Source organism: Cuculus canorus, chromosome 7 (genome assembly GCF_017976375.1).
Source record: "Cuculus canorus isolate bCucCan1 chromosome 7, bCucCan1.pri, whole genome shotgun sequence".
Lineage (NCBI taxonomy): Eukaryota > Metazoa > Chordata > Aves > Cuculiformes > Cuculidae > Cuculus > Cuculus canorus.
The window spans coordinates 19036404-19061812 of record NC_071407.1 but is presented as its reverse complement, the minus strand read 5'-3'; the positions used below and the strand labels follow the sequence as shown (position 1 = coordinate 19061812).

Here is a 25409-nt window from a genome sequence, read left to right as displayed (position 1 = left end):
TCTCTGCTGTGACAGGATGGAGACTGAGCCCTCAAGAAGTTAAGTGAATTATTCCAAAGTCACAACAATCATTGTCAGAGATAGCATTAAAGATCAAATGTGTCTCACCTTCCATTGTGCTTTTTTACTGTTAGGAGGCATGTTTCTGTTCTCCCAGGAATTCATGTCGTTAGTAGTATCATCTGTTAAAAGCATGTGTGTGTATACATACATCTGTACATACATATAGTTGCTGTAGAAGGAGAGCTACTTCTGTGCTGCCTCAGTTTAGCTGATAAATACAGTGTGGAAGCTTCATCGTATGTACATCACGCTGTAGGTTTATCCTCTTGAAACCCACGACTGTGTGTGGATACATTTATGATGCACTGAAATATAGAGGCTTTTCTCATTAAGTTTGCTATTCCCCAACGAACTGGTGATGCCAGGAAACCATCCATGATCTTTAGGAGCAGTTGGCACTGTGCATTAGCCTCCTAGCGGGTTGAGGCACGAAGCTTCCATGCAACACTTAACTGCTGAAACTACAGTCTGTTGAAAAGCTAAATGAATTTTGGCAAAGCAATAATAAAATCCACACGGCAATAACAATTTTGTGATTCAAAGAGCCTGCAAAGAGTCCTCAGTGTGGAGAGTATATGCAAAGACTAGGACAAACTGCTCTTTAATCTAAGGAAAGCATTGTCTGCCTTAGCTTAATGCTTGTTACCTGGTGACTAATGAAGCAATTTTTTCTCTTATGAAATTAACCTACTTGCTTCCTAGTGCATAGTTAATTACTTGAAAAGTAGTCTGGTCACAAGATGGGTGGCATATGGTTTGCACAAGGTAGTAATGTAGCTGCTGTCTGATTCACTATGTTAGATTTAGTGGCAGTAGTAGTTCTGGAGGTGTTATGGACTTCATATCTGAATACAACAGGGCTGGTGAATTGGAGACTCCACTGGGCTCCAGTAACCTGCTATAACACTTGGATTCTTCTGTGTAAAACTGCCATGCCAGCTGTAATCTTATCACCTGCTTGTGAGGCTGATGAAGAAGGGATTATTTTCAATGATTTAGTAGGAAAAAATCAGCAGCCTTGAGCTTTAATTGTGCATATCAAGAGGGGAAATTCTGGTTAGATGTGTGGAAACAGGAGGAGAATGAGAATTGAAGTGAATACAAGATTGTTTTCACACTTCAAAGGAGTTTAGGCTCAAAAACTTAATTGCTGACAGTGTGTTTCTGTAGCTGATTAAGTCATAGTGGGTCGGGAATTTTACATTTAAAAGATTATTGGGTTTATATGGCGACTGCAAAAATCAATCACTTTTGTGAGAAAGCATTGTCTTCCTGACTACATCACATCACCTGTGACCGGAGAGCCACACTGGCTCGGGTATGCAGGCCAGAGCACAGAGCTGGAATGTGGGGCTGCTGAGAGGAGCAGTGCTGCGCCACAGGCGGATCCCATTTAAAGTTGAGCTGCTAGGAAATATATACTTAAGTAAAACTGAACAATTTACTCTTTATAAAACAGTGTTTCCTTAGACTTCTATTATGTCACATAATTTTTCATAAAAATTGCAACTTTTCTGTATGATTCAAGATGGAAAGTGTATCATGTAATTTTTCTCCTTCTAATGATGCTAATCTTCTGTTTCACTCTCTTGCAGTCATTACCCCTAGAGGTTTTAAGCATGTTTAACTGACACTTTTAAGGTCTAAGTGCTGCATATACATCATCTGTGTGTCTGTATCTTAAATTCTCAGATTAAAGGCAAGTGTGCCCCCCTTCAGCACCAGACAACTTTTATATAAAGTTGTGAAATGTGTGACTAAACATACCCTGAAACGCAGTGATTTCTTGAAACAGGGTAGTCAAATGTGCATCACAGAAGCAGAAAACCTTTGTCACTGTCACATACGCTATTTACAGTTTGTTGTGTCTCTGGGCTCCTTACCTGCTGTTCGGTTTTGCTATGCTCATAGATACTTACTAAAAGCATAGTGATTGCTTGGATAGCTGTAATTCTATCAAAAAGATATGCAGAATTGTGTAAGCCCAAGTTAGAGGAATAAGGTATATGGACTCTTCCTGTGGTATAAGATCTAATATCCGGTAAATCAGATACATTAGAATATGATCTACAACAGTAGAAGGGATTTCCGAATTGGTTTGTCAGATTGTTTCCCCATCCGATGACTGCATACTATCACCATATACATACTTTTCATAGGCTTATCAGGTTTCAAGTTAGTTCAGTTTTGGTTTGCCTTATTACCAACTCCCATTCCTCTGCAGCCAAGTCGTAGTGGCAGGATGTTCCAGAAACTCAATTGTTTTAGTTTCCCCATCAGTAAGCTGAAGACTTTGACCTCTTACATAAAGAGCTTTGAGATATACTGGTGAAAACTACTGTGCATGAGTAGGTATTTTTTTTCTAGCTGCAACGCTATATGAATGCTCTTACTGTGTGTATTTACAATATTTATTTTGCTCAGAAGATCTAAAGCGATAGACTAATATCACCAGTTCTACTCCTCCCTCACCAACGGATGACTAACACAAATGCTTCAAAACAAGTATTTGGGTATTCCCACTGTCATCCATGGGACTCTTCACTTCATACACTGAGGGATCTGAATATTAGGGCTTTCCTTTGGCTCTTCCAAGTCCAAAATTATGTTTTGTTGAAGTTTATTTTTATTTATTAAGAGTTTTGGCACATACTTCTGTGTGTGTGTGTGTGTGTGTGTGTGTTCTGTAATACAGCACAGAGACTTGAATTCCCTCAAAGTGCAGAGCTCCAGTGACATAATGTTTCTTTAGCAATGAACTATGGCATATGTCCCATCTGTATCATACAATATGAGTTTATTATGGCAAGCATGAATATTTATGGGGTGCAGGAGTGTTAAGTGACATATATATATAAAATGAGTGTGCTTGTATGTACATAAAATCAGTCATAGAAAGTTCTAGAGCTCAATAGAGAATTGTTAACTTAGAAGTCACACCTCAACTTTCCCCTTTCCCCTTTCTCCCTTTCTCCCTTTCTCCCTTTCCCCTTTCTCCCTTTCCCCTTTCCCCCTTTCTCCCTTTCCCCTTTCTCCCTTTCCCCTTTCTCCCTTTCCCCTTTCTCCCTTTCCGCTTTCTCCCTTTCCGCTTTCTCCCTTTCCCCTTTCTCCCTTTCCCCTTTCTCCCTTTCCCCTTTCTCCCTTTCCCCTTTCTCCCTTTCCCCTTTCTCCCTTTCCCCTTTCTCCCTTTCCCCTTTCTCCCTTTCCCCTTTCTCCCTTTCCCCTTTCTCCCTTTCCCCTTTCTCCCTTTCCCCTTTCTCCCTTTCCCCTTTCTCCCTTTCCCCTTTCTCCCTTTCCCCTTTCTCCCTTTCCCCTTTCTCCCTTTCTCCCTTTCTCCCTTTCTCCCTTTCCCCTTTCTCCCTTTCCCCTTTCTCCCTTTCCCCTTTCTCCCTTTCTCCCTTTCCCCTTTCTCCCTTTCCCCTTTCTCCCTTTCCCCTTTCTCCCTTTCCCCTTTCTCCCTTTCCCCTTTCTCCCTTTCCCCTTTCTCCCTTTCCCCTTTCCCCTTTCTCCCTTTCCCCTTTCTCCCTTTCCCCTTTCTCCCTTTCCCCTTTCTCCCTTTCCCCTTTCTCCCTTTCCCCTTTCTCCCTTTCCCCTTTCTCCCTTTCCCCTTTCTCCCTTTCCCCTTTCTCCCTTTCCCCTTTCTCCCTTTCCCCTTTCTCCCTTTCCCCTTTCTCCCTTTCCCCTTTCTCCCTTTCCCCTTTCTCCCTTTCCCCTTTCTCCCTTTCCCCTTTCTCCCTTTCCCCTTTCTCCCTTTCCCCTTTCTCCCTTTCCCCTTTCTCCCTTTCCCCTTTCTCCCTTTCCCCTTTCTCCCTTTCCCCTTTCTCCCTTTCCCCTTTCTCCCTTTCCCCTTTCTCCCTTTCCCCTTTCTCCCTTTCCCCTTTCTCCCTTTCCCCTTTCTCCCTTTCCCCTTTCTCCCTTTCCCCTTTCTCCCTTTCCCCTTTCTCCCTTTCCCCTTTCTCCCTTTCCCCTTTCTCCCTTTCCCCTTTCTCCCTTTCCCCATAAGTAGCAAACTTATGGTCCCCTTGTACTTGGTGTTGGTGAGGCTGCAATTTGAATCCTATGTTCAGTTTTGTGCCCTTCGCTACAAGAAAGACCTCGAGCTGCTGCAAAGAATGGTAACAAAGCTGGTGAAGTGTTTGGAGTACAGGTCTTACGAGGAGTGGCTGAGGGAGCTGGGGTCACTTAGTCTGGAGAAAAGGAGGCAGAGAGGAGACTCTATCGCTCCCCACAACTTCCTGCAAGGAGGTTGTAGTGAGCCAGGAGTTGGTTTCTTCTCCCAAATAATGAGCAATAAGACAAGAGGAAAGGTCCTCAAGTTAATCATTACAGTGTAATTATCCTGACTGAATACTTAATAACCAATAGGTTTGTCTATATTCTCCATGTGTACTGGACATATTTCTCACAGTTTTTGAGTTTGTTTCTGTTTGGTTTCAGGTTTTGTTTGTTTGTGTTTTTTTCCAGTCACAGTGATCTCCAGTTTTGTTAAGTGTTCATTTCACTTTACAACCAGTTTTCTTGTGGAGATGATCATCAGGGACATGTTCATCTTGTTGAAGGTGGCTTGCTCTAGCTCATTTGGAAGCCGAAGTAGTTGGTCTTCAGTTCACCAGACATGGCTAGCAGAATTTTCCCTTCTTAGGATCCTTCATATATTTCAAAGGCTAGGAGCTGGATCAGTGACACCAGTGGGAATCTTTGCAATGTGGACTTTGACCTTAGGGGTTCTCATGAGTGACCATGAGTGAAATACAGACTATGAACAACTTTGAAACAGCTGCCAGTGGAGCACTGACTTGGCTTGAATAGCCTGTGGGTATCCAAAATGGTTGTTAATACTTGGAGGATTTGGTTGTCTATTCTGAATGGCTTTTACCCTATGTCCACATAGGGCTGGGACCTCAGCTCTTCTCCTGTACTGAGCCCAGCTCAACAGCACAGAGATGCTGTTGCTTTCTAGGTCAGCCTTTATGGGAGTTTTATATGAATTATGGAATAGTTTTGAGGCCACAACTGTGATTACAGGTTTAATGATGCTTTAAACAAACAAAAATGTAATGACTTTCATCAGTGTAAAACAGGAGCTTCCTGCAGGGAAACACCAATAAATGTGACTTCGCAGCAGGGGTACAGACCTGGCTGGTAGCCAGCAGTAATCGGCACACCACAAAGACCTTGTGTGTTAACTTAATTATAGCACAGTGCAAGCAGCAACTAAACAATTTGCTGTGAGGAATCACTGCCAGCGTAGCATAGAGTCCATGCATTTAAAAGTTACCCATCTGATCCAGGGCTTTAGGTAGTGAGAGGCTGGGACTTTCTCAGCCGGTTTAGACTTGTGCTGTTACTCACAGAAATCTCCTCTTTGTTGGGGAAGCTTGGGTGGGCACAAGAACTTTCAAGTGGCACTGGAGGCACTCTTAACTTTTCCTGTATCATCTCTGAACAGCTTCTGCCTTCTCTGCCACCTCTGATCCTCAGGAATTCATCAAAAGAATGGACACTCCTGTTACTCTCTGCAATGCATCCTTCCTACACATTGGGCTGGTACATGGAATACATATTTATGATTTACTTGGATACTCTGACATTTTGGATTCTGTTCCTTTCAGCAGTGATTAGGAGCATCGTGCTGATTCAGGTCCCGGTGTGCTGTACCATTAACTTCAGGAAAAAAAATGTTGCTCTTTCAGAGAGCTTTTAGATTGGAAAAAATTAAAGCAAATATGCCCAGAAGATCAGACATGAAATCCCATAGTTGTAATAGGATAGTGAAAACCTTTTTTTCAGGAAATACGCTGTCAAACAGGAGAATTTTTACCTGTGACTGTTAGCGAGAAGGCTGTGATACTGAACTCCTCCTAATAGCTACTTGTCAGCAGTCACACAAAAAGATACTGAGCAAGGAGATAAATAGAATTTCATAGTTAGCTAGCAGAAAGGGGGAACAAGCCTAGCATTTTCAAAGCTGGAAGCTTGGGTTTGATTAATGTTCAACAGGTGAATTTGAGAGATTAGTATGATAGGGAATATCCTGGGTAGTATTTTATTGTTATTTGCCACCTGAGGAATTCAGTTGTTATTAATAAGATTTCTGCTTATCTTTTCAAAAGGAATGCATAGAAATTCTCTGGTTTGTGTTCAGTATAGGTCTTGAGTATGTGCACCTTGTGACCCTAAAACCTGTGGGTATTTGTAGAGTAGGTAAGAAGAGGATGAAACCCATCTCTTTTCCCTGCTCCCTGAGTTTAAGGATCCCACCACACTGGACCGTTGTTCTTATCCTGTGTAACTCTGAGGTTGGTGTTATAGTCTTTGTTTTGTAGTTGGAGAGGACAGTTTCATGTCTTGCTGAAGACTGTATAACAATCTGCAGAGTGGGGAATGCAACTCGTAATTTCTTGACAGCAATTCATCAGTTTTATACCTGCACAGATACCCTTAGCTTGATAATTTCATTCCAATAAAACAGCAGATGAAATGTACGACTATTAATGCACGTTCACTGTTCTGTGAGTCTAATGGATTCTAGAAGGAAAGGAAAGGAGGCCAAGAAATTCCGAGACTGCTTTGCAAATCATTATTTCTAGAAACATCTAAGGAGCACTGAGTTTTAGGGGATGTCTGCTATGTAGTGGAGCAGAGGCAGTTGTTAAAGGTGTTATCTTGCAGTAGCACAGCTCCACAAGTTTCCAGCTCTAAAGCTAGCTCAGACACCTCTATACCACAATTTCATTAGTGTATTTATACGCCCAAGTTACTTTTTGCCAGAGGACTCAGGCTCCTGTATCTCAAAAATGTTTCTGGAAACAGTTCTTTTCCTGTCTGCACAATGGTGACATGGACCACTCTTTTGTTTGCACTTTCTGTTTATGCAGCAAGGAGCAAGTGTATTGTCATGGATATTTACCTCAGTTGGGGTGTCTCCAACAGATAAATGTCTTTTATGCTTGTTGCATAAACTAATTCATACTAACTAATTCAGCTCCGAATGGAGGAGCCTTAAATTTTATTTGCTGTTTTCTTTCTCTTGCTGAGTAATTCCACTAATGACCCTTGTTAAGATCATGAACACATTTGTCTTCCTGGTGTTGGTCTGCAGCTTGCTCTCAGATGATTGCCTCTTCACTATACTGTCTGGAAAGCCATCAAACTTGCAGACACAGGCCATATTCCTTAATTATTCTTATAAAAGTCAGCATCTGATGCGTGCTTCTGCCCCTTATAGAGTCTGCACCCACAGGACTTTGTTGTAATGTGTTCTGATATTTCTTCTAGGGATTTATATCATGCATGGAAAGGTACCGAAGAACTGGACAGGAGCTGTATGCCACTTTGTACAAGAACCACATACAGGTAAAAAACAAGAATATTGTGCAGTAGCTTCCTAGTTGAAAGGATGCTCCTGAACTACCCTGGAAAATCAGGCATTTCAGAAGTAAGATAAGTATTATGTCCAGAGAAATGCTGAAATTTGGTAAGTTAATACTCTCTTCCTGACATCACCACTGAAGTGTGATAGAACTCATCAGTCAGGTTCCTCACTTTATCTTCAGGAGCCTTTTTCCTTTTCTTTAAATTACTTATTATTAAATTAATTATTACTGGCTCATAGCCAGTAAAATCTCACAAGTATGTTTCTGTTTCAGGACTGGCCACCAAAGAGCCAAAAAGCTTTTCATTTGTTGAAATTCTCACCTCTTCCCTCCATTAAATTGCTATTTTAGTATCCCCTCTGCCCTTTTCACATACCTCCTAAGTAGAAATAATTCAGTTTAGGCCATGTTTGGAGGGAGAACAGTACACTTCTGACTGAAAATTTTGGACTGCGTTTTCAGTGAGCATGGTTGTTGCCATTTGACACAAACGTTCATGAGAAAAATCTGGACTCTATAAAACCTCTGTGAGCACTGTTCTCGTGGCTCACTGTTTTTAAGTTGGAAATCCAATAAAAGTAAACTATTTTCAAGGAGGCTGAAGATTGCGACATGCTTATATTTGTCACTGTATCTTAGTTTGACTAGTAACATCTCCCACGGTACTCTTTCGGTGGGCAGTTGGACCTGTGTTTGCTGTGTCTGCAGTGATTCCACCAAGCAGTTTGTGTAGATCCCTCTGAATCATTGGGGTGGTGCCACTGCTGGATGGGGGGAGGGAAGTGTGCATAAGGTGGCACAAAGTCGTTCTATCCCACAGATGCTGCAGTGTGGTTACAGCAAAGCAGCCAAAGACTGGATGATACTTGAGGAGCAACTTTTCTACAGAAGGGGCCCATGGGGAGATGGATCCCAATCATTAGAACCACGATGGATTCTTGATTGTTGTGAAGGGCCTTCACGAATGAGGAGGAGGATTCAGCACACGAAAACCCAAGCAACAATGGTGCGAATAAAGAGCGAGGTAGAAAGCTTTGGCAGAAGGCGCACAAATTCTTTACAGTTTCTGGTGACTTTACACTTGCCGCTTTCCCCTGGTTCTCATCACCTGACTCATCAATATGTCTGTGCTATACCTAGAGAACCCACTGAATGGGTCTGGTTTTGAGAGAGTAAGTAAGAGAGGCTACAATAGGTTTAGCAGCACCACAATGATTTTCCCTCTTTTCTCGTGTAACGTCTCCCCAGATAGATAAGAGTATAACTTGACCATTACTTTTCTGCTTATCTCATGGGTATAGCGCTTCCCAATGTATGCAACAGAGTCCAATTAGAAGGCTGCACTGTCCTGTTAGTCTTATGCTTATTAGGGGTACTTGAACTGGGGATGATCAAAAGGGAATTAGTGTTGTTGAACTGTGCGTTAAACCGTATATGTGGGGTGTTCACTGCTGTCCTTCTCTATAGTGTCTAAGTGTCAAATCCTATCAACCAGAAGCTGAAGCACTTCAGTATATCAGGATGTTCCTATCTCTAGGACACTTTCAGCTTTTACGCGAAGCTTGGATTCTGTCAGTTTTCTGTAGACTGTGTGATTTTTTTTATCCTATAACTGGCCTCATGCAGGATCATTTTTGAAAAGACAATAGTCCCTTTGCTTAGTTGTTGATATTTGTTCCTACATTTAATTGTTCCCTTAGGTCCTTTCAAATGAGTTTATTTGAATTCCCAAGGCATTTATTTGCAATGTAGTTCTAAATCTGTTTTTCTCTGTATAAGGTTCTGAGTTATGTCTATCTGCCAGCATATTCCACTCTAGTCATACCTAGTTTCTTTTCAGATTCTCCTAGCAAACAGAAATGAAACAACCACCTCTGTTGAAGAGATTCCAGGTAATCTTTTGGGGCTAAATTACATCATCAAGAGGGTAGACACAAACAGCCAAAGAGAACTGGAAATAGTGTATGCAGTTCCAGGTCAGAATTTCATCTAGTGAAAAAAACTTGTTGGCACTGTGGGCTAAAAAGTTACTGAAACATCTGGGTAAAGACAGATGCAATTGTTATATGTGGTATATAAACTGTCCTCAGAATTTTTTCCTCTTTTGTTGCCACCAGAAAGATCTGAAAGCAAAAAACTTATCTTGAAATGAAAGCTTTGGGCATTCTTGGGCACCTGAAATGTTCTCAGGTGCTTAAACTCAGAAGGAAAAGTGCAGACTTACCCCCTGCTTTTAGCAGACACTCGAATTCTACCTCTGAAATGGTATCTAAAACCAGGTGATAGATGGCTCAGAGAAGTGGTAATAGGAATTGTAACTTTCCAAGAATGTGGACAAAATAAAGGCATCAAGAATGTTAATGTGTCAAGTTGTACTTCAGTGTTCAAAATAGAACCAGATTTTTCAAAATACTATCGTTACGTCCATATTTTTCATTTTCTAAGGCCAGGTTTTCTATTACATGAGACATTAAAAGAAGAAGGTCAGGGAATTAAATTTGGTACAGAAGTCAGTAGTTTTAAGAGAGGGGAAAACACTGAGAAAGAACTGTGGTATGGAAAAGTCAGCCAAGTCTAAGACAGTGGATTTTAACCACCTATGTGGCTGCTCCAAGACAAGCTTCTAATGTACGCTATTGGAAATAAGCATATTGTTTGTACGTATCACACTTCTTAGTACGATAGGGCCTGGCAAACAAGCGAGAGTGAACCTCAGTGTTCTAGACTCCTAAAAAGATTAAAGTACTACATAGTTCCTGCATGAAAGTGGTTACAGTCTGCTTCAATAAGAAGACTGATTATGCCTTCCCTAACTGCGTGCACTGCCTTGGGCAAGATGTGAGTGGAATGTCTCTGCTTGGATTCTAAGATCCTGCTCAGTGCATGTTCCCAAAACACTACCATTTCAGTTTTCATCTCATTTCATGTGAGTATGTGAACAGACTATTTTTTAAAATTATTCAATTCTCAGATGACCAGCCCAACACAGTGCAGAAATGAGAATAAATACATTTATTCAATATGTTTGAATCTGCAGTAATTATAGGGATTTAGCTTGAATTATGACTGAATGCAGGTACCTGTTTTTCCTTCCCTTAACTAAGCATTCTTCTTTAGCAATCACAGATTTTACTTCTTTATTACTTGTTTTTTGCAGGTAAATAATGCTGTTTCTCAAGGTATAGAAAGATTGGGTAAAAGTCTAAATTGCAAATGCTTTTGGTGTCATACAGCTGCCACTACAACTGCAATTTCTTTTATACTGATATAGGGGAGCTGATATTAAATGGAGCAGAAAGGGAGATGGATAAGAAGGGATCGGATTGTAACCAGCTAACATTCTTCCCTGCTCTACATGAAAGTTTCCATTCAGAAGACTTCTTGGAACTATGCGTGGAGAGACAAATTATATTGCAGGAATTTGTAGAGAATGAAAAGGTAGGAAAGATTAACTAGAAAACTTTCTCTGGGGAGAAGGCATCTTAGAGGGTGAATTGGAGGTGGAAGGCTATCTGTTCATTTCCAGTTTGGGGTTTAGGTGGATTCAGGCCACAGAAATCATCATCACTATTTGTTTCCTTACAGCAATAAGAATTTTCCAGCCTCTACATGAACTCCTATATAGACTTATTCTTGAAGAGCACTTAACATTAAATCTTTGAAGTAAAAGAAGAAAATTTGGGTATGCGACAAGGGTATTCTCATACCTGTGAAACCTTGTCTGAGTTTGCCTAAGACATGGCAAATTATAAGACTGAGAATTTTTGCCCTGCTTTCCCCACTTTTACTCATGCTCAGAACAGTGCCTGGATCGAATTTATTTATTAACTCTGGAAAAACGTGTCAATTTTGTATAGGTTGCTAGTTTAATGATGTGTAAATCTCTTCCTGGTGAATACCAGGAATTTTTTTCTTCCTCCCTTCACATTTTTGTTATCTGCCTCCTCATGAGTACTGGACAGATTCTTCCCTGTAAGCCATAGGCTTTCCCTGCTTGCTGTTTGATGGTTCTGTCGTATGTTATCTGGTCAAAATGGTACTGTCCCTTCTTTCTTCTTGTACTAGACTGGATGTCCTTCTCTCGGATTTCTTCCAAGCATAAGGAAGGGACAGGTTCAGCAACACTGGAGGAGGACATGAGCTGTGGGGTAAACAGGAGTGACTCTATTAAGGGGATGGCAGATTTGTTCTGATATTCTCAACTTAATTCCTTTACTCGAAAGTCAGAAAATTACCCTTGGCTTTCAGCACAGTGCCCACAATGGTGACTCCAAACCAGGTCCTTGGTATTGGATATGCACGGCATATAGTCATTTTTCACAGGACTGTGAGAGATTCTGTCATCAGAAGTAGGCCTGGCCTCATTCTCTGATCTTTTGTGGTGTACCTATTTCTTCCAGTGGCATCATTCCCGTTGTTGGCCCAAAAGCTAGCATCCCATAATGAAAGCCAAGGGTCAGACTTGGAGTATTTAAACTCAGGCATTGCAGTGCTGTGATAGTTGAACATAGACATAGAAATAATTATTGTTTTTTTATGTCTCAATACCATTGCCACACTTTCTTGATGTTTTGCCAGTGGCGGGGGTCACATTCTTGCTCTCAGAAATGATGGGTTCCTCACATTAGAGATGTTGGCATACTGTCTGTCTGTACAACATAATTCATTTCCCTGCCCCTCTTTCTCCTCCCACCCCCACACCTCTCCTCAACAGAAGGAGACAAGCATGAAAATGTGAGGCATGTTTTCAGTGTGCTGATCTGATTTTGAGCCTTCAGGCTGTCTGTCTCTTCTCCATGTAACTCTGCAGGAAGCTGTCAGAAATGCCAGGCATGTTTTTTTCCAGCAGCAGTCACCATGTTGCCAAGCTGACAGAAGTATTAAAAAAAGCAGTAGGGGGTGACATTAGCTGTCCTGCGCTCACTTAGTGCACTGCGGTCCTGCCTTGTAAATAGCTGCCTCGTGAGCCATTTGCACTTTAAGCAGGCAACTGGAACCATGTTACCTACCGCACAGGAAAGTCATTGTGATGCTTTGGCAGATACTAGATCCATTTCTGGAACACAGGGATAGCCCTTCTCTGGAAAGTGGCCATTATTTTATATTGTCACCCAGTGCTATTTTCTTCTGTATTACCATTAAATGACACCTTTGTACATGTTCAGATATGTCAGATGGCTTTTTGCTGAAGCAGCAGATGAAATGCTGTTGACAGCGTTTGTTGGTTCAGAGTCTGTTCTCAACAAGTTCATTTAGGAGAATATAGGTGCAGGCGGGACATTGGCATGCTAATATCTAGTCTTTTATCTTGCTTGCAAAATAGAAAACATTTTTAGGCATTCCTATGAAATAAATTTTAAGTATTAAAGGAGGGGTGTTTATCACTTGGACTATGAGAGAAAAGGGTTCAATTTTAACATAGGCTAAGAAAGGAAGCTACTGCGTAATGAAGTTTAGTCGCTGACATAGTGGAGACTAACCATATGAGGGAACATTCATACTCTGTGTTTGAATAACACCAAGACCATCCAAAGACCACCTTTAGATATGTTTTTGCTGCTTTTTTTTTAATGTGCTTAACTACCCACATAAGAAGGCAGTTCTCAGATTTAAAAGTCAAACTCTCTGAATTTAGAAGATGCCAGAAATCAAGAAATTCTTCCTAGATCTTACTGCCTTTAGCAGTAAGACTATCCCTTCTGCTTTACCAGTACATAGGGTGAAAGGTACGAATATCCAGATCCATGCCTTCAAAGCAATATTTCATTGTATTGACATAAGCCTGTCTCTTCCATCCAGGATCCTTGCAATACACATTGGCATTTGCTGGAGAAATCTCCTTTAGTGCCTTTCAGGCCTTTATAATTGTATCTGCCAAAGTAGCAACAGCAGAGCATACTATGAATATGTCACAGATCACAAATCTCCTCCATGATGTGTCTCTAGGAGAGTGTGTTGGGAGGGCACAGTTTCTTTCCTGATTATTTGAAATTTATCATCAGCTGGTTTGCACCTCTCGGCTGCCGCTCCATTCCTGGGGTTTTTTAAGCTATCTGTCCCATTCTCCTCATCTACATAGTGGAGTCTCCAGGTCTCGGGATTCTTCATGTCATCCCATTTCCCTTGCCCAGAGACTCTTAGACTCTCCTCTGCAGCTACCCTACCTCACGTGTAGTGTCATTTTCAATTATATGAGACTCCTTGTTGTTCTTTCCCTGTTTCTTTCTATACTCTGCACCAGTTTCCCTTAGTCCCTATCAGCTCACCATGATCTGCTAGAGCCAGATCTAGAAGCCAAAAACTTTGTATTCAATGCAGGTGAAATGCAAGATACAGAGGGCCGTTGTTGTGTTTTGGTCCTATGGAGGCACATGAAGAGTATAAGTGGGTGTTCAGAGGAGTTGTAGATGTTTGTGGCAAAAGGACAGCTCCTGGAGTGCTTTGTAAACTCAAAGCTGGGAACTGAGTCCCCTCATTGCTCAGCTTGGACTGGTGCCATAATTCCAGTAGTGTAAAGTAGTATTTCTGTGTGTATGCCCAAAGCACAAGATGTCAGTGTATAATTTGCTAGATGAATATATTGGAGTGCAGGTGCAGATTTACAGGTGTTGCTGTCAAGGCTGTCCTCTCAGAAGTTACTAAACTGGCTCCTTGGTTCTATCTTTAGGTGAGGCTCAATAATACTTTGTATTACCTTCAGTATGCTAGGACTGCACAAAGTATAGGCATAGAAGGAGAGGTTATATGCGATGTGGATGATGTTGCACAGTATGTTCTGCTGCATAAATGTGCAAGAGAAATGCAAATGGGAACCTGTCCTGACCTAATATATCAACTTGCCTACCCAAAGCCAAAGCCACCCCTTAAAATAAACCTGGCTTACCAGCAGAGACAGGGAGATTGGATTTCTATATCTGCAACCTAAGCCCCCAACTGAGAGATTGCCTCCCTGATCTTTGCAAGCTTAAAGTAGTCCTGCCAGGTTGTTAATGTGTGGTTAACATGTAATAGATGAAGAAAGTGTTGGAAGGCTTGGGAAATTATTTTGGCATAGAAATTCTGAATTTTGATGGAAAGTAAACCTCTGCCAGTAAGTCATTCAAGACAGTAAGAAATGCAAGCACCTGGAGTAATGAATCTGAAGTTAACAAGAAGGCATGGCCTAGCAGAAATCTGGACATACTGCCTTTCCTTGAAGAAGGGGCTGGAGTGATCATGGGAGAGGCCAAGGACAATAATAGAAGGGACTAGCATAAATCAGTAGAGGGAGTGGGATCCATAGTTGGGAGAAAGGAGCTTATTAAAGAATAGGCTCAGTTGAAAGAAGGAGTAGCTGTAAGGCTCAGCATCTACGACTCACAAAACACTGCAGCAGCTCTGCATCCTCTTGGTGGAACCAGTTCACAGCTATGCAAAACACTAGGGAAGCCTGTTTTCATGGGAGCACTGTTAAACTTTATCCCAGTGGGAGGGTGCAACAGTAAAGAACTTTACATGCGCTGATCTGCAGAGGGAAAAGGAACTGGCTCTTGTGGTCAAAGCAGAGGATTAGGAAGCATCTTTATATTGTAAAGTTGTGGCTACTCCCTGGATCTCTGCAGAGCTCCTGACAAACCCCAGGGTCCTGACCACCAACACAAGTAAGCACATTTGATCCCCTAACAGTTAACTGCTTTCTGTAGAAAGATGCACCAGGGAAAGGAGCAGGCAGACTTTGCTATGGTTATTCCTGAAAGAGTCATAGGAGCAGTGGAAGAGGCATGAACTTGACCTAAGGGGAGATTAAGGGTTCATATTAGTTTTTGGCAGCATTTTCTGTTGGAGAGGACCCTGGAGTGAGACAGAGATGTCTGAGTGTGCAAGAGGTATGAGCACAATCCTATTAGAATTGGCTTCCAGATGCTATCATCAGCTAAGGGATGCCAGCTTCTCAGGCTGGCAATGGGCCGGGACAGATGGCAGCTTTCATCACAGAAAGCAAGGACAAAGAGCGGTCCCAGTGCCCATGGCCATGTATGAGACAAGAACTTTCTTCTGTTGCCCTTCGTTTCTCCTAAGTATCTGATATTCTTTCCTTGGAGCATTTTGGAAGTTGTTAAAACCTGAGAAGCATACTTTGAAGAAACACCTCCTACATGCGGTTTTTGCTCGAGTGGAGTAAGGGAGGAAGGGTGAGTGGAGGCTACCTGCAAAAAAGCGAAGTTGTGACTGCAAGGCTTTTTTTCTAGCAATTGCAATGTTTTCACTCAAGTTTGATGGAAGAGATGTGATCTAATGTTCATAGCTGTAAAGATGCGACCAAACTTGAGCCTAGAGCCCCTATCATTAAAGACTAGGTCAAGAAGATATAGTTTCCTTTGGTCATTGAGCAACTGGAGAGAATGAAGCAAACTGTCATGTGTTCTTAAGTTGTGATTAATGAGACGCGTGTGTGACCATTTCAAAGTAATATGAGATTTCAACAACAAGCAAACTAACAATCATTGCAAAAAATGTTTTGTGAGTGACACAGAGAGGTGGACCTATTTGTTCTCACTTACCATGATAACACGTGTTTCCGTGGCAAAAATTGTGAAAGCAACGTATTTGATTTCATGTACTTCTGTGACCCTAAAGAAGATTTACCCTACTATGCTGACAGATCCTCTGTAGCTGATGCATCCTTGGATTCCTCAAAGCACAACAGGAAGTATATACCTATGGATTTCATCTCTGATTAATGATACAGTGCTTCCTGAATGTGTTCCTTTTATGTGTATTATGCAAAGTTTTTTGTACCTTTTGCTGAGCAAGTGATTAGCTGTGAGTGTTTGTAGGGTAACATGAGATCACAGAATCATTTATGATGATGTTGGAAAAGACCTTTAAAATCATAAAGTTTAATGATAAACCTAACAATGCCAAGTCCACCATTAAACCAATGAGGAGGAGGAAGGGGCCTCAGGAAGGACCTAAGTCATTGGTTGCTGAGAAGGTTTATGAAGATCAAGTATCACTCCATACCTAGCACGTTTCCTATATTTTTTCCTTAGGTTTCTGCTACTAAGACACAGCATAGTTGTTTAAAGTCTAAACTGACTTGGAGTAGCCATTCTTTTGTCCTTCCTCTGTAAATATGCTATGCTCAGGAGATTGTGTGGCATACGTGTGTTCCAGTTATGTAGTTTTGTGACTTTAATTTCCTTGCATTGTATTTTTCCCTGGAGAGGCCATGCTAACACTTCTAAAATCAGAGGAATATATGACTAAACCTCCTGCAGTGTTCTGAAAACTATGTAAAGCCTCTTTCCATCTTCAGGCATGCAATTCCTCTGGAAATCTGTGTCTTGAACTCCAGAATAGCTATGCTTTTTTGCTTAAGTGGAACTGCAACATTTACAAATAGCTATTCTGGAAAAAAAACACAAAACCAAAACCAAACAAACAAGAAAAAGAAAAAATCCATGCCTTCAGCTTTAATTTCCCCATACGTATGAATGAACAGAGCAGTCAAGAGATGCAGGGCTTTGGGCAATGCTATAGAAGGTAATTATTCAATTATTTTATGTCATGTTTGCTTCGTTGATTAATGATTCCAGAGGCTAGTGAACTGGATTCTGTTCTGACAGAAAAGGAAAGGTTTTATTTAATCTATGTTAATTTCAGGCTGCTTGGTATCTCAATGCAAGACTGTAGGTACAAGCCTGTCCTGCTGGGGGTTCTCTAGTACATCTCTTTGTTGGATCTTTGTTACTCCCCTGGAATAAAATGAGCCCCATTCTTCAAATGAAAACAACTGATTTGGCCCAAAGGCTTTACTGTATATAACAGTGCAGATGTATTTAATTCTGTTGGGATAATGACGTAAAATTGAAAGAAATTAACTTTGCACTGGTGACTTACTGGTTGGATAGTACAGAAGACAATGTACAGGGGCTTAGAGTTTAAGGTCTGAGAAAGAGAGGTATGTTCTCGCTCCCCTCTCAAGGCCTATGACATGCCCTGGTCCTGCCTTAGGTGGAGTAACAAAGTGATTATTTGTGCCAGACCATTTTAGCGATCGTGAGCAGCCCCCTTCACAATCCACATGCCTCCTGAAACCACACACATGATTTCTGACATATGAGCTGGGGTGAATTGCTTAGAAGTCTGGTTTTCAAATTTGTGTCCATTTAGCTATTTTACACAATTGCCTGATGTATTAATATTAAGTTACTTTCCTTTTGGGAAGAAGCCATCTTTCTGCTGTTTAATTACTTCAGCAAACCCTGTGGTTTACTGAAGTGAGGGGAATTCTCCAGTATTCTCAGTGCAAGCATACATGCATGTAACCACATAATGGCATGTGCACACCCAGACACTCCAGTTCTGGAGTTTTGTGGTTGGCATATCCTCACAGAGACAGGCATTCCTGTGGGATCTGCAACCATTTCTGGATTGTATGAAGTTCGGGATTCTGTTGACTTACAGGAGGAATTCAACAGTGAGCGGCTTTCTTGGTATGTAAGGTTGTATTTGTGTTAAGATTTCAGGAGCATTAGTGGTTTATTGCAGTGCGAGTGTCTGAAGGGATTTTTACAAATAAAGGGTGCTTCATCTGAGACTGGGCTGATTATTACCTGCTTCCATGGAATGTAGGAGATGCTAGTTCAAAGTTCTAGTCCAAACCGGGCACAGCAGTGAGTTGACCTTAATCCTCCCAGCCTGTACTAACCAGTTGACTGCTCTTTTGGGGCTCAGTATATGTAGAAGACTGAAAAACAAGACAAGAAAAATAAGGAACCTCGTGCCTCTAAATTTTAGGGAAACCCTTTGTGATTAGTTATTGCTTGATTTAAAATCAAAACTTTACATTTCCTGCAGCCCATGGGATTTTCCAGATGGTTGGGATTTTCTGATCTTTGTGTTGATCTGTTTCCTTGCTACACCGTCTCTCAGCCACAGAAGTTGTTCCAGGAATAAAAAGGGCTTTTTATTCTTTCTCAAAACCTGTCAATTCCCAAGCAAACTTTCTGTGAACTGGCCTATATGACTGAAGAACTATTTTATTGAAAAAATCCTATTGCTTCTAAGTTGTGGGTTAGAAATTCCTCTATTTTAAGGGCCAAGTTAATTTGGAGAAAGAAAAAGAGAAAAAGAGAGGAGTCTTATGTTGCCAAAGGAGGTTTTTTAAACTATTCCAGAATGTTTAACTATATCTTTAAGACAACTAGAATCACAAATTCATCTATTTTCATTGGCCTTCTTTATAATATAGAAAGGAAAATTGTCAATGCAAGGAGTTTTGTGTTTCTGAGATTTCATCCATTGTATGCTGATTCAGCTGGCTGTGGTAAGGTAGACACCTAGAAAATTAGATCCTTACCTTGCTCGTTGCTCCCTGGGACCCCTTTTACAGGACTTTTCAAGTATAGATTTCACTAGGATCTAAATGAAAGTATTTGCCTTTTCTCTGTACTCAAAATATACATATATCTATTTTATGCCATTATTTTTCTGTATGATTCTGTGAAAGTACTTTCTTTCCTCAGTGCTTCAACCCCCTGCCTGTGTAGTAAGTATTGCTATCTAACAAAGTTTTGCAGTACTAACTCCTGCAACATTTTCAAACACTTCCAGTTTTGTAGTGATGTTGCTAAATATAGCCACGGGTAGGTGGGGGAGGAACAGATTTACTGAGGGGAAAACGGTATCAGACCCTCCCCACTACAAGTACCACAGAGGCATACACTGTCGATTGTATGGTGATTTTGTGGCTGCATCCCTATAGACCTGCCAGTCAAGAAGCAGCCAGTCACAAGAAGCATGGTGAAGGAGCAAACATCCTTCTGCATCACTGGGTCTTGCTCCTTGTGTCCCTGTCTCCCATGTTACGCTCTCCTGGCCTCATTATATTTGTTTCCATACTAGGTCACATTCAGGTGCTCTGTGGCTGTTGTGCAGGGGCATACAGCATTGGAGGGAGTGCTGCTCTTTGGCAGAGAGCACTTTTACATCTGTGAGTGCTTTGTGTTATCCCCTCTAGAAGATATCTACTGTACACGTCACTGCCTGTCCAGGTAAGTCATTCTTTTCTCCCAGAAATTGCTTGGATAACTTCAGTATTGACACATGGATACCTAGTTTCACAGACTTTGGGGAGGATTTCAAGAGGAATATTAGCACGGCAAGAAGTTTGTCATCCTCTCCATCTGTTGACAGAACTGTTTAATGTAAGTAACATAGGTGCCTGTTCACAGGCTTTGGAGGTGCCACAAAGACCCTAAGTTCCAACAGATGGAGATGATGGGAAGTCTAACACAAATGCTGCTATTTTTCAATTCTTTTAAAGTGTTGCTAATGTTCCTTTCTGGCTGGCTCCCATCTTTTATTCATATGGAATAGTCATTACAAGAGCCTTTAGCTTGATTGTCTCATAAGTTTTTTTGTTTGTTTCTCCAAGACCAAATCATAATTAATATTTGGCACACTACTATCGTCTTTGACTTATGATTTATTGAAGCTGATCAATATTGAAAATGAGTCTGTTAGACTTAGCTCTTTGCACATACTGTGTGCCTACGTGCGAAGCCCAGTGGGACAATGGGTAGCTTGGTGGTTTTATCCCCCACCTCCGTCTGCATCTGATTCTAAGTCTGATAGCAGTCAATCTGATTATGTGACTTAAAGATTGCTTGGACTAGGTCTGATAAAAGCTTCAGTTGTTTTTCTAGGGGATTTGCTATTGGTTATGCTGTAGATAGCCACTGCAGTACATGTACACAACTAAGACAATAATGAATTAATTGCCTAATTTTTAGTTCCAATTAATTGTTGTTTATAATAGCTACATGTCCATATGATGCTTGCCCATGACCCAGACTTTCACATTCTCCCACCCAGCTCCTTCCCTTGCTGCTTCTCAGACTTCAGGGTGAGCAAAACTTTGCTGTCTGCCTATTTGCATACACTAAAATAATTCCAGACCTCCACAGGCTCTTTATTTTGTTCTTGGAACTAGTACAAAATCTTCCTTTGGTATTTAGCTTTGTTTTCAGTTCATGTATGCCCCAGTTAATCTTACTGTCTCTGAGTATTTTTAGTCTTCTTTAGGGAGGATTTGAATGTTCATGAAGGCTGTCCTGATCTTTTATGTTTCAAATTATGTTTTTCTTTCTTTGTTTTTCTCTTCCAGCATCAGTGATCCATTTCTTTTCAACTTATGTCATAAAGATCATGCTGTGGGAGATCAGATGTGTTCCCGTTATTCATATCATGATATAAAAGAGATTCATCTGATGCGCTTCCTTCTGCAGGTAGGAACTAACACACCTGGTTATTTGATGGGAAGCTGCAACAGCAGTTAGCACATTTGATGAAAAAATGGCTTAGAGAAGTTTTACTGAGACTGCTGAGATTCCTTTTCTTGAATTTCAAAGTGCTTTTCCTTCCATTGCTGCTTCATTAGCCTTTGGTAATACAAACCCCTTCCTATACTCACCAGAGTGTTTAAGTACCCTCACTGGAGTGGTTGGCTCATTAGTTGTTTGGCTAACAATGTTTTTCAGAGTTTATCTCAATGTTTTTGAAAATAAGACTTGAAGTCAAGTTCCTGTGTTTTGATGGAAGTTCCCAGTAAGTGTCTACTTCCAGTAATACTCAGCTCCCACAGACTTGTGCAGTTTTGGACATAAGTAAATTATGTAGCTTGCTTACCCTGGGCCTTTTGGAATAACTTTCAACTTGTACGTGTGAGTCAATAAATGAATCATAAACTGAAGCAGAGAGTTTGAATCATCTGTGCCTTTACCTGCACTGTCCAGAAGATACTTAGGACAAGTGGCCTGGTACACTTTTAGTTTTGTCTGGTTCAGATGAACTTGTGATGAGAATCACAGAAGAGTTGTAACTAGAGCTCCTGGGCAGCACCATAGCCTGTCCTTGCTGTAGAGGGATTTGGTACACTCTAAAGAGTAATTCACAGATTTTGTTTAGCAAAAATACGGAGTTTTGAAGTAGCCATAACTAGTTGGCTGTTATTTTGAATCCATTTTTGGAAGGTTGAGATTCAAGAGAGAATTAAGAAATCATTTGGAAAATTCAGAAGTTGGAGAAAATGTGGCTGATAATTGTCTTATGTAATATGGCAGTCATCCACGACTCAGCCCTGTCTTATTTTATATTTAATTGCGTATGCAAAATGGACAATTATAGTAGGTGAGACTTGCTTCAGGATATAGCATATCTCAGTGGTTAGGTCACTCTCCAAGCATGTGTAGGAGTGTTAAGTCTTGTTCTGAGTAACTCAATGAAGCTTATTTTCCTACATCACTGGTGAGGAATCTGAGCAACAGAACTATCACCTCTTCTGTTTTATGAATAGTTTCAAACCTGCTAGAGTAATCTTCCACCTTCTCATGTATTCACATGTCTGTATATGCATGGGTATTTTTAATCATGTGAAATGGAAGTGTTTTGTGTGACACAAAGTGAAAAAATGAGATGAGCAAAACCAGTCTTTGAATGTGCCTGAGACATATGGTTTGAGGGTTTATTGTGGGTTTTTTTTGTTTTGTTTTGGTTTTTTTTTTTTTGTTGTGGCTCTGTGTGTAATAATTTTTGCTTTGTTTCAGTTATGGAACTGAAAACTCAAGTATCTATATCAGGCTCTCAGCGTTTTGCATTGGGACTCCATGGCACAAACTGCTTCGAAAAAAATATTACAGAAAAAGAAAACAGATTCCTTCTGCTTTCCCTGCAGGACAGGTGGATCAGCTGTTTAGACAGCTACTGTGCCTCAGAGAGCTGATCTCCTGTCCATGCACATAGCCCAGTTCAGAGCAAAACACTGTGAAACCACACAATTCTGTAAAGGCAACACTTGAGCAGGCTTGAGTTGGAAACCTGAGCTTCCAAACAAGCAGATGCTGCAAGCTGTTTATTGTCATACCTACTCTCATGTTACCTTTTAGCTTTATACTTCATTGGTGTATCATGTACAGGGTAGTTCCCATTGTAGTGTTTTTCTGGGGTTTTATTGCACTTGCCACATTTGGATCGAAACTCGTGTCTGAATTCCCAGACACTACATGTTATTTATAATTTTACTTGATTGTCTTTGGGGAAAAAAGACTACTCACTGGGTAAATAATAGTGTTATGTGCAAATGCCCAATATAGCAATGTGAGGAAGCATTGCAGGGGGAAAAAAAAAAGGAGTGTTCAGCTTTTATTAATTAACGCTTCAATGAGAAATGCAGTGAGCTCCCCTTCCTCCTTTGCTTCTTCTAGTTACTAGAAATTATTTTGGGATTTCTGTTCAGCTTGCTATTTACTTAGAAAGCAGTCTATTTGCTTTCTAAAAGAAGCTTATTTAGCATCCTCTTTTCACATTATCTTTCTCACCTATTTAGAAGTTAATGCTACTAATGTCTTGTTGATCACAGAATCACAGAATCACAAGGTTGGAAAGGACCCATTGGATCATCGAGTCCAACCATTCCTAACACTCCCTAAACCATGTCCCTAAGCACTTCATCCACCCGTTCCTTAAACACCTCCAGGAAAGGCGACTCGACCACCTCCCTGGGCAGCCTGTTCCAGTACCCAATGACTCTTACTGTGAAGAATTTTTTTCTGATATCCAACCTGAACCTCCCCTGATGGAGCTTCAGGCCATTCCCTCTAAGTGATCACACTGAGATTTCAAGATAAAACTGCTTTAAAAGCAGCAAGAGGAAGTGGGGGTATATGGAGTTTTCTTTTGATTCAGAGAAACATTTGAACTCATAGTCAACCCGATAAGACCATTCCTAAAGCTGGAGAAAGTAAGAGTATTTGGCATATTTTGCTACACTTCTTCACACTACAAACGAAGTCAAAGCTTTTCTTTTTCTAAAGCCCTGAAGAACAGGACAGGCCGTGACGGACACTTTGCAGCACTAGGCTTTGCTCTGCAGCTCTTCACACTATAAATTATTTCCCTTTCCAGGAGATCGCCTTGGAAATATTCTTCAAAAGTGGTTACTCCAGATTTCTTGTCTTCCATAACAGTGACCGAAATAAGATATTTAAGAGGTAATCACTACTTCATAATAGCATGTGAACACTCACGTTACACTCACAGTCTACTGCCCCCACTTCCCATGGCTTCACATGTGTCCTGTGCTGCCCCAGAGGCTTTTTCTTCAATTGCAGCTCCTTGGTCTTTAATGAGTTACACTTAAGCTAAGCTATGAAATTTTCCTTTCACTGATGTGTGAGTTCTTCAGAGCATTATACAGCAATTGTTTTAACAAGGGAGCTAATACTTGTTTAGAACTCTTCAAGGCCAGTTGATGTGTTGTATATCCTTGCACCCCAGGGACTTACAGTTATAGCTGTATTGCTTCCTCTTAGTGAGGTGAAAGCCACCTCCATCTCACCTCACAGTACTGGGTGAAAATATGTTTCTTCCTGCTTTCTTCCAACACATGAAATTTTATTAGATTCTTTAGGAATAAAAATGGTTTTTGTCTCTCCGACTTTATCTTTGATGTGAAATTGACTTTTAACAATGGTATTTTTGTCAAGAAAAATTTCTTTTGTACTTTGATGGAACTTGAATGTAAGACTGTGAAGTGGTTAGTTTGCACTTCATTTTCTTGCATCTTTTTTTCTTACTGCAATTCTGGCTATTATATCAGATTTACTTTATCTGTCCTTCATGCAGAAAAAAATACTTCACTATATAATATTAGCTGTAGTAAACTCTTTAGTCTGTACTGTGGATTGGTACTATTAATTTCTAAACAATCATAGCAGTTCCTTCTGCTCCTGAAATCTCTGAACAGTTTCTGGTGGAGCTTCCTTTCTAAACTGGTTGAATAGTATGGCTACTCACAATGACCAGGTTCTGTCCAGGAATCTTAGAAATGATCTGTTGACAAAGCCTTTATCTTCGCTTTCTCTCAGCTCTGACGAATGTCTCCTGGGCGAATCTTGTGGAGGTAGCTCAAAATAATGATATGATCCTCAGCTGCCTGTGCTACCCCACAGCTGAAGGTCACCAAACCTACGTATTTCAAGGGTTTAGTGCATCTGACATCATAAACCCACAGTGAAAATAAGTAGGAATGGCTGACATAGGCTGGTATTCCTTTCTGCCGTTTTTGCTAGATAAATATCTCAGTGGGTTTTCATTCTCTTGCTTTAATTAATAGAACCTTAAACTAGCTGATAATAAGTCCATGGCCCTAGACAGCAATTCAAGGCCCCATATGGGAAAGAAACCCCTTTTATCCAGCCCACAGGCCACTCCTTAACATTAAATGTGTGCTTTTGCTGTGTTTTCTTGCAGCTTTGTCCTGAGTTAGTCTCTGTGATATGCTGTGGTAGAAAGTTACTATCGGGACATGACATAGATTATGTACATAAGTAATGAGTACAGATAACTGTTTAAATAATTATAATATGAACTTTCATGTTTCCTATAGATTTTGCTCTTCCCAACCTGCTTTGAAGTCAAAGGGCATTACAGAAGAGTCCCTGAACATAAGGTAAAACATAGGAAACGTTGGCTAATTGTAGATGACAAGTGCAAATGTGTGAATAAGTTGTGCCTTAAAGAAAGCATTTAGGAACTCACCTATTTGTGCTTCCTGTTTTAAAGATTCAAAAGTATCCTCATAACTCCAAAAAGCATTCTAATGTACAACATCCACTTTATGAAGACATGAAGAATATGTTAAGTAGCTGACTGTGCTGTTGATTAATAATTATTATCTCCTTAATATAACTTTATGGATAAACTCTATACAGATGATTACTGTGGGAAAGAGACAGTCGTTGAGGTGAGGTTAGAGCTAATCCATAATGCTTTTGCATAATGTTCTCTTTATTGTGTGGTTAGGGCAGACAGTGATAGATGTACACATGGATGTTTTGGCATGTTATACTAGCTGTGCAGTGGAGATTCCAACTTGTTCAAGACATTTACCACTGCAGGGGAAAAAAGTTCCCTCCTAGTGGGAGG

At 40.7% G+C, this 25409-nt stretch overlaps 1 protein-coding gene across 8 annotated transcripts in view; it reads left to right on the top strand.

Moving 5' to 3' along the window:
• The window catches only part of WDFY4 (WDFY family member 4), a 151477-nt gene that overhangs the window by 68441 nt on the left and 57627 nt on the right, over positions 1 to 25409 (top strand). For 7 of the 8 annotated variants that reach the window (XR_008450752.1, XR_008450753.1, XR_008450756.1 and 4 more), the window contains 8 exons: positions 7342 to 7419; positions 8260 to 8463; positions 9280 to 9331; positions 10711 to 10877; positions 19329 to 19477; positions 20593 to 20713; positions 23388 to 23473; positions 24871 to 24933. Coding sequence is in view for 1 of the 8 variants with exons in the window: in XM_054072005.1 (XP_053927980.1) it covers positions 7342 to 7419; positions 8260 to 8463; positions 9280 to 9331; positions 10711 to 10877; positions 19329 to 19477; positions 20593 to 20713; positions 23388 to 23473; positions 24871 to 24933 (920 nt within the window). In the remaining 7 variants the exon portion in view is untranslated. The remainder of the gene's footprint in view (positions 1 to 7341; positions 7420 to 8259; positions 8464 to 9279; positions 9332 to 10710; positions 10878 to 19328; positions 19478 to 20592; positions 20714 to 23387; positions 23474 to 24870; positions 24934 to 25409) is intronic. The other variant, XR_008450755.1, reaches the window with a different exon arrangement.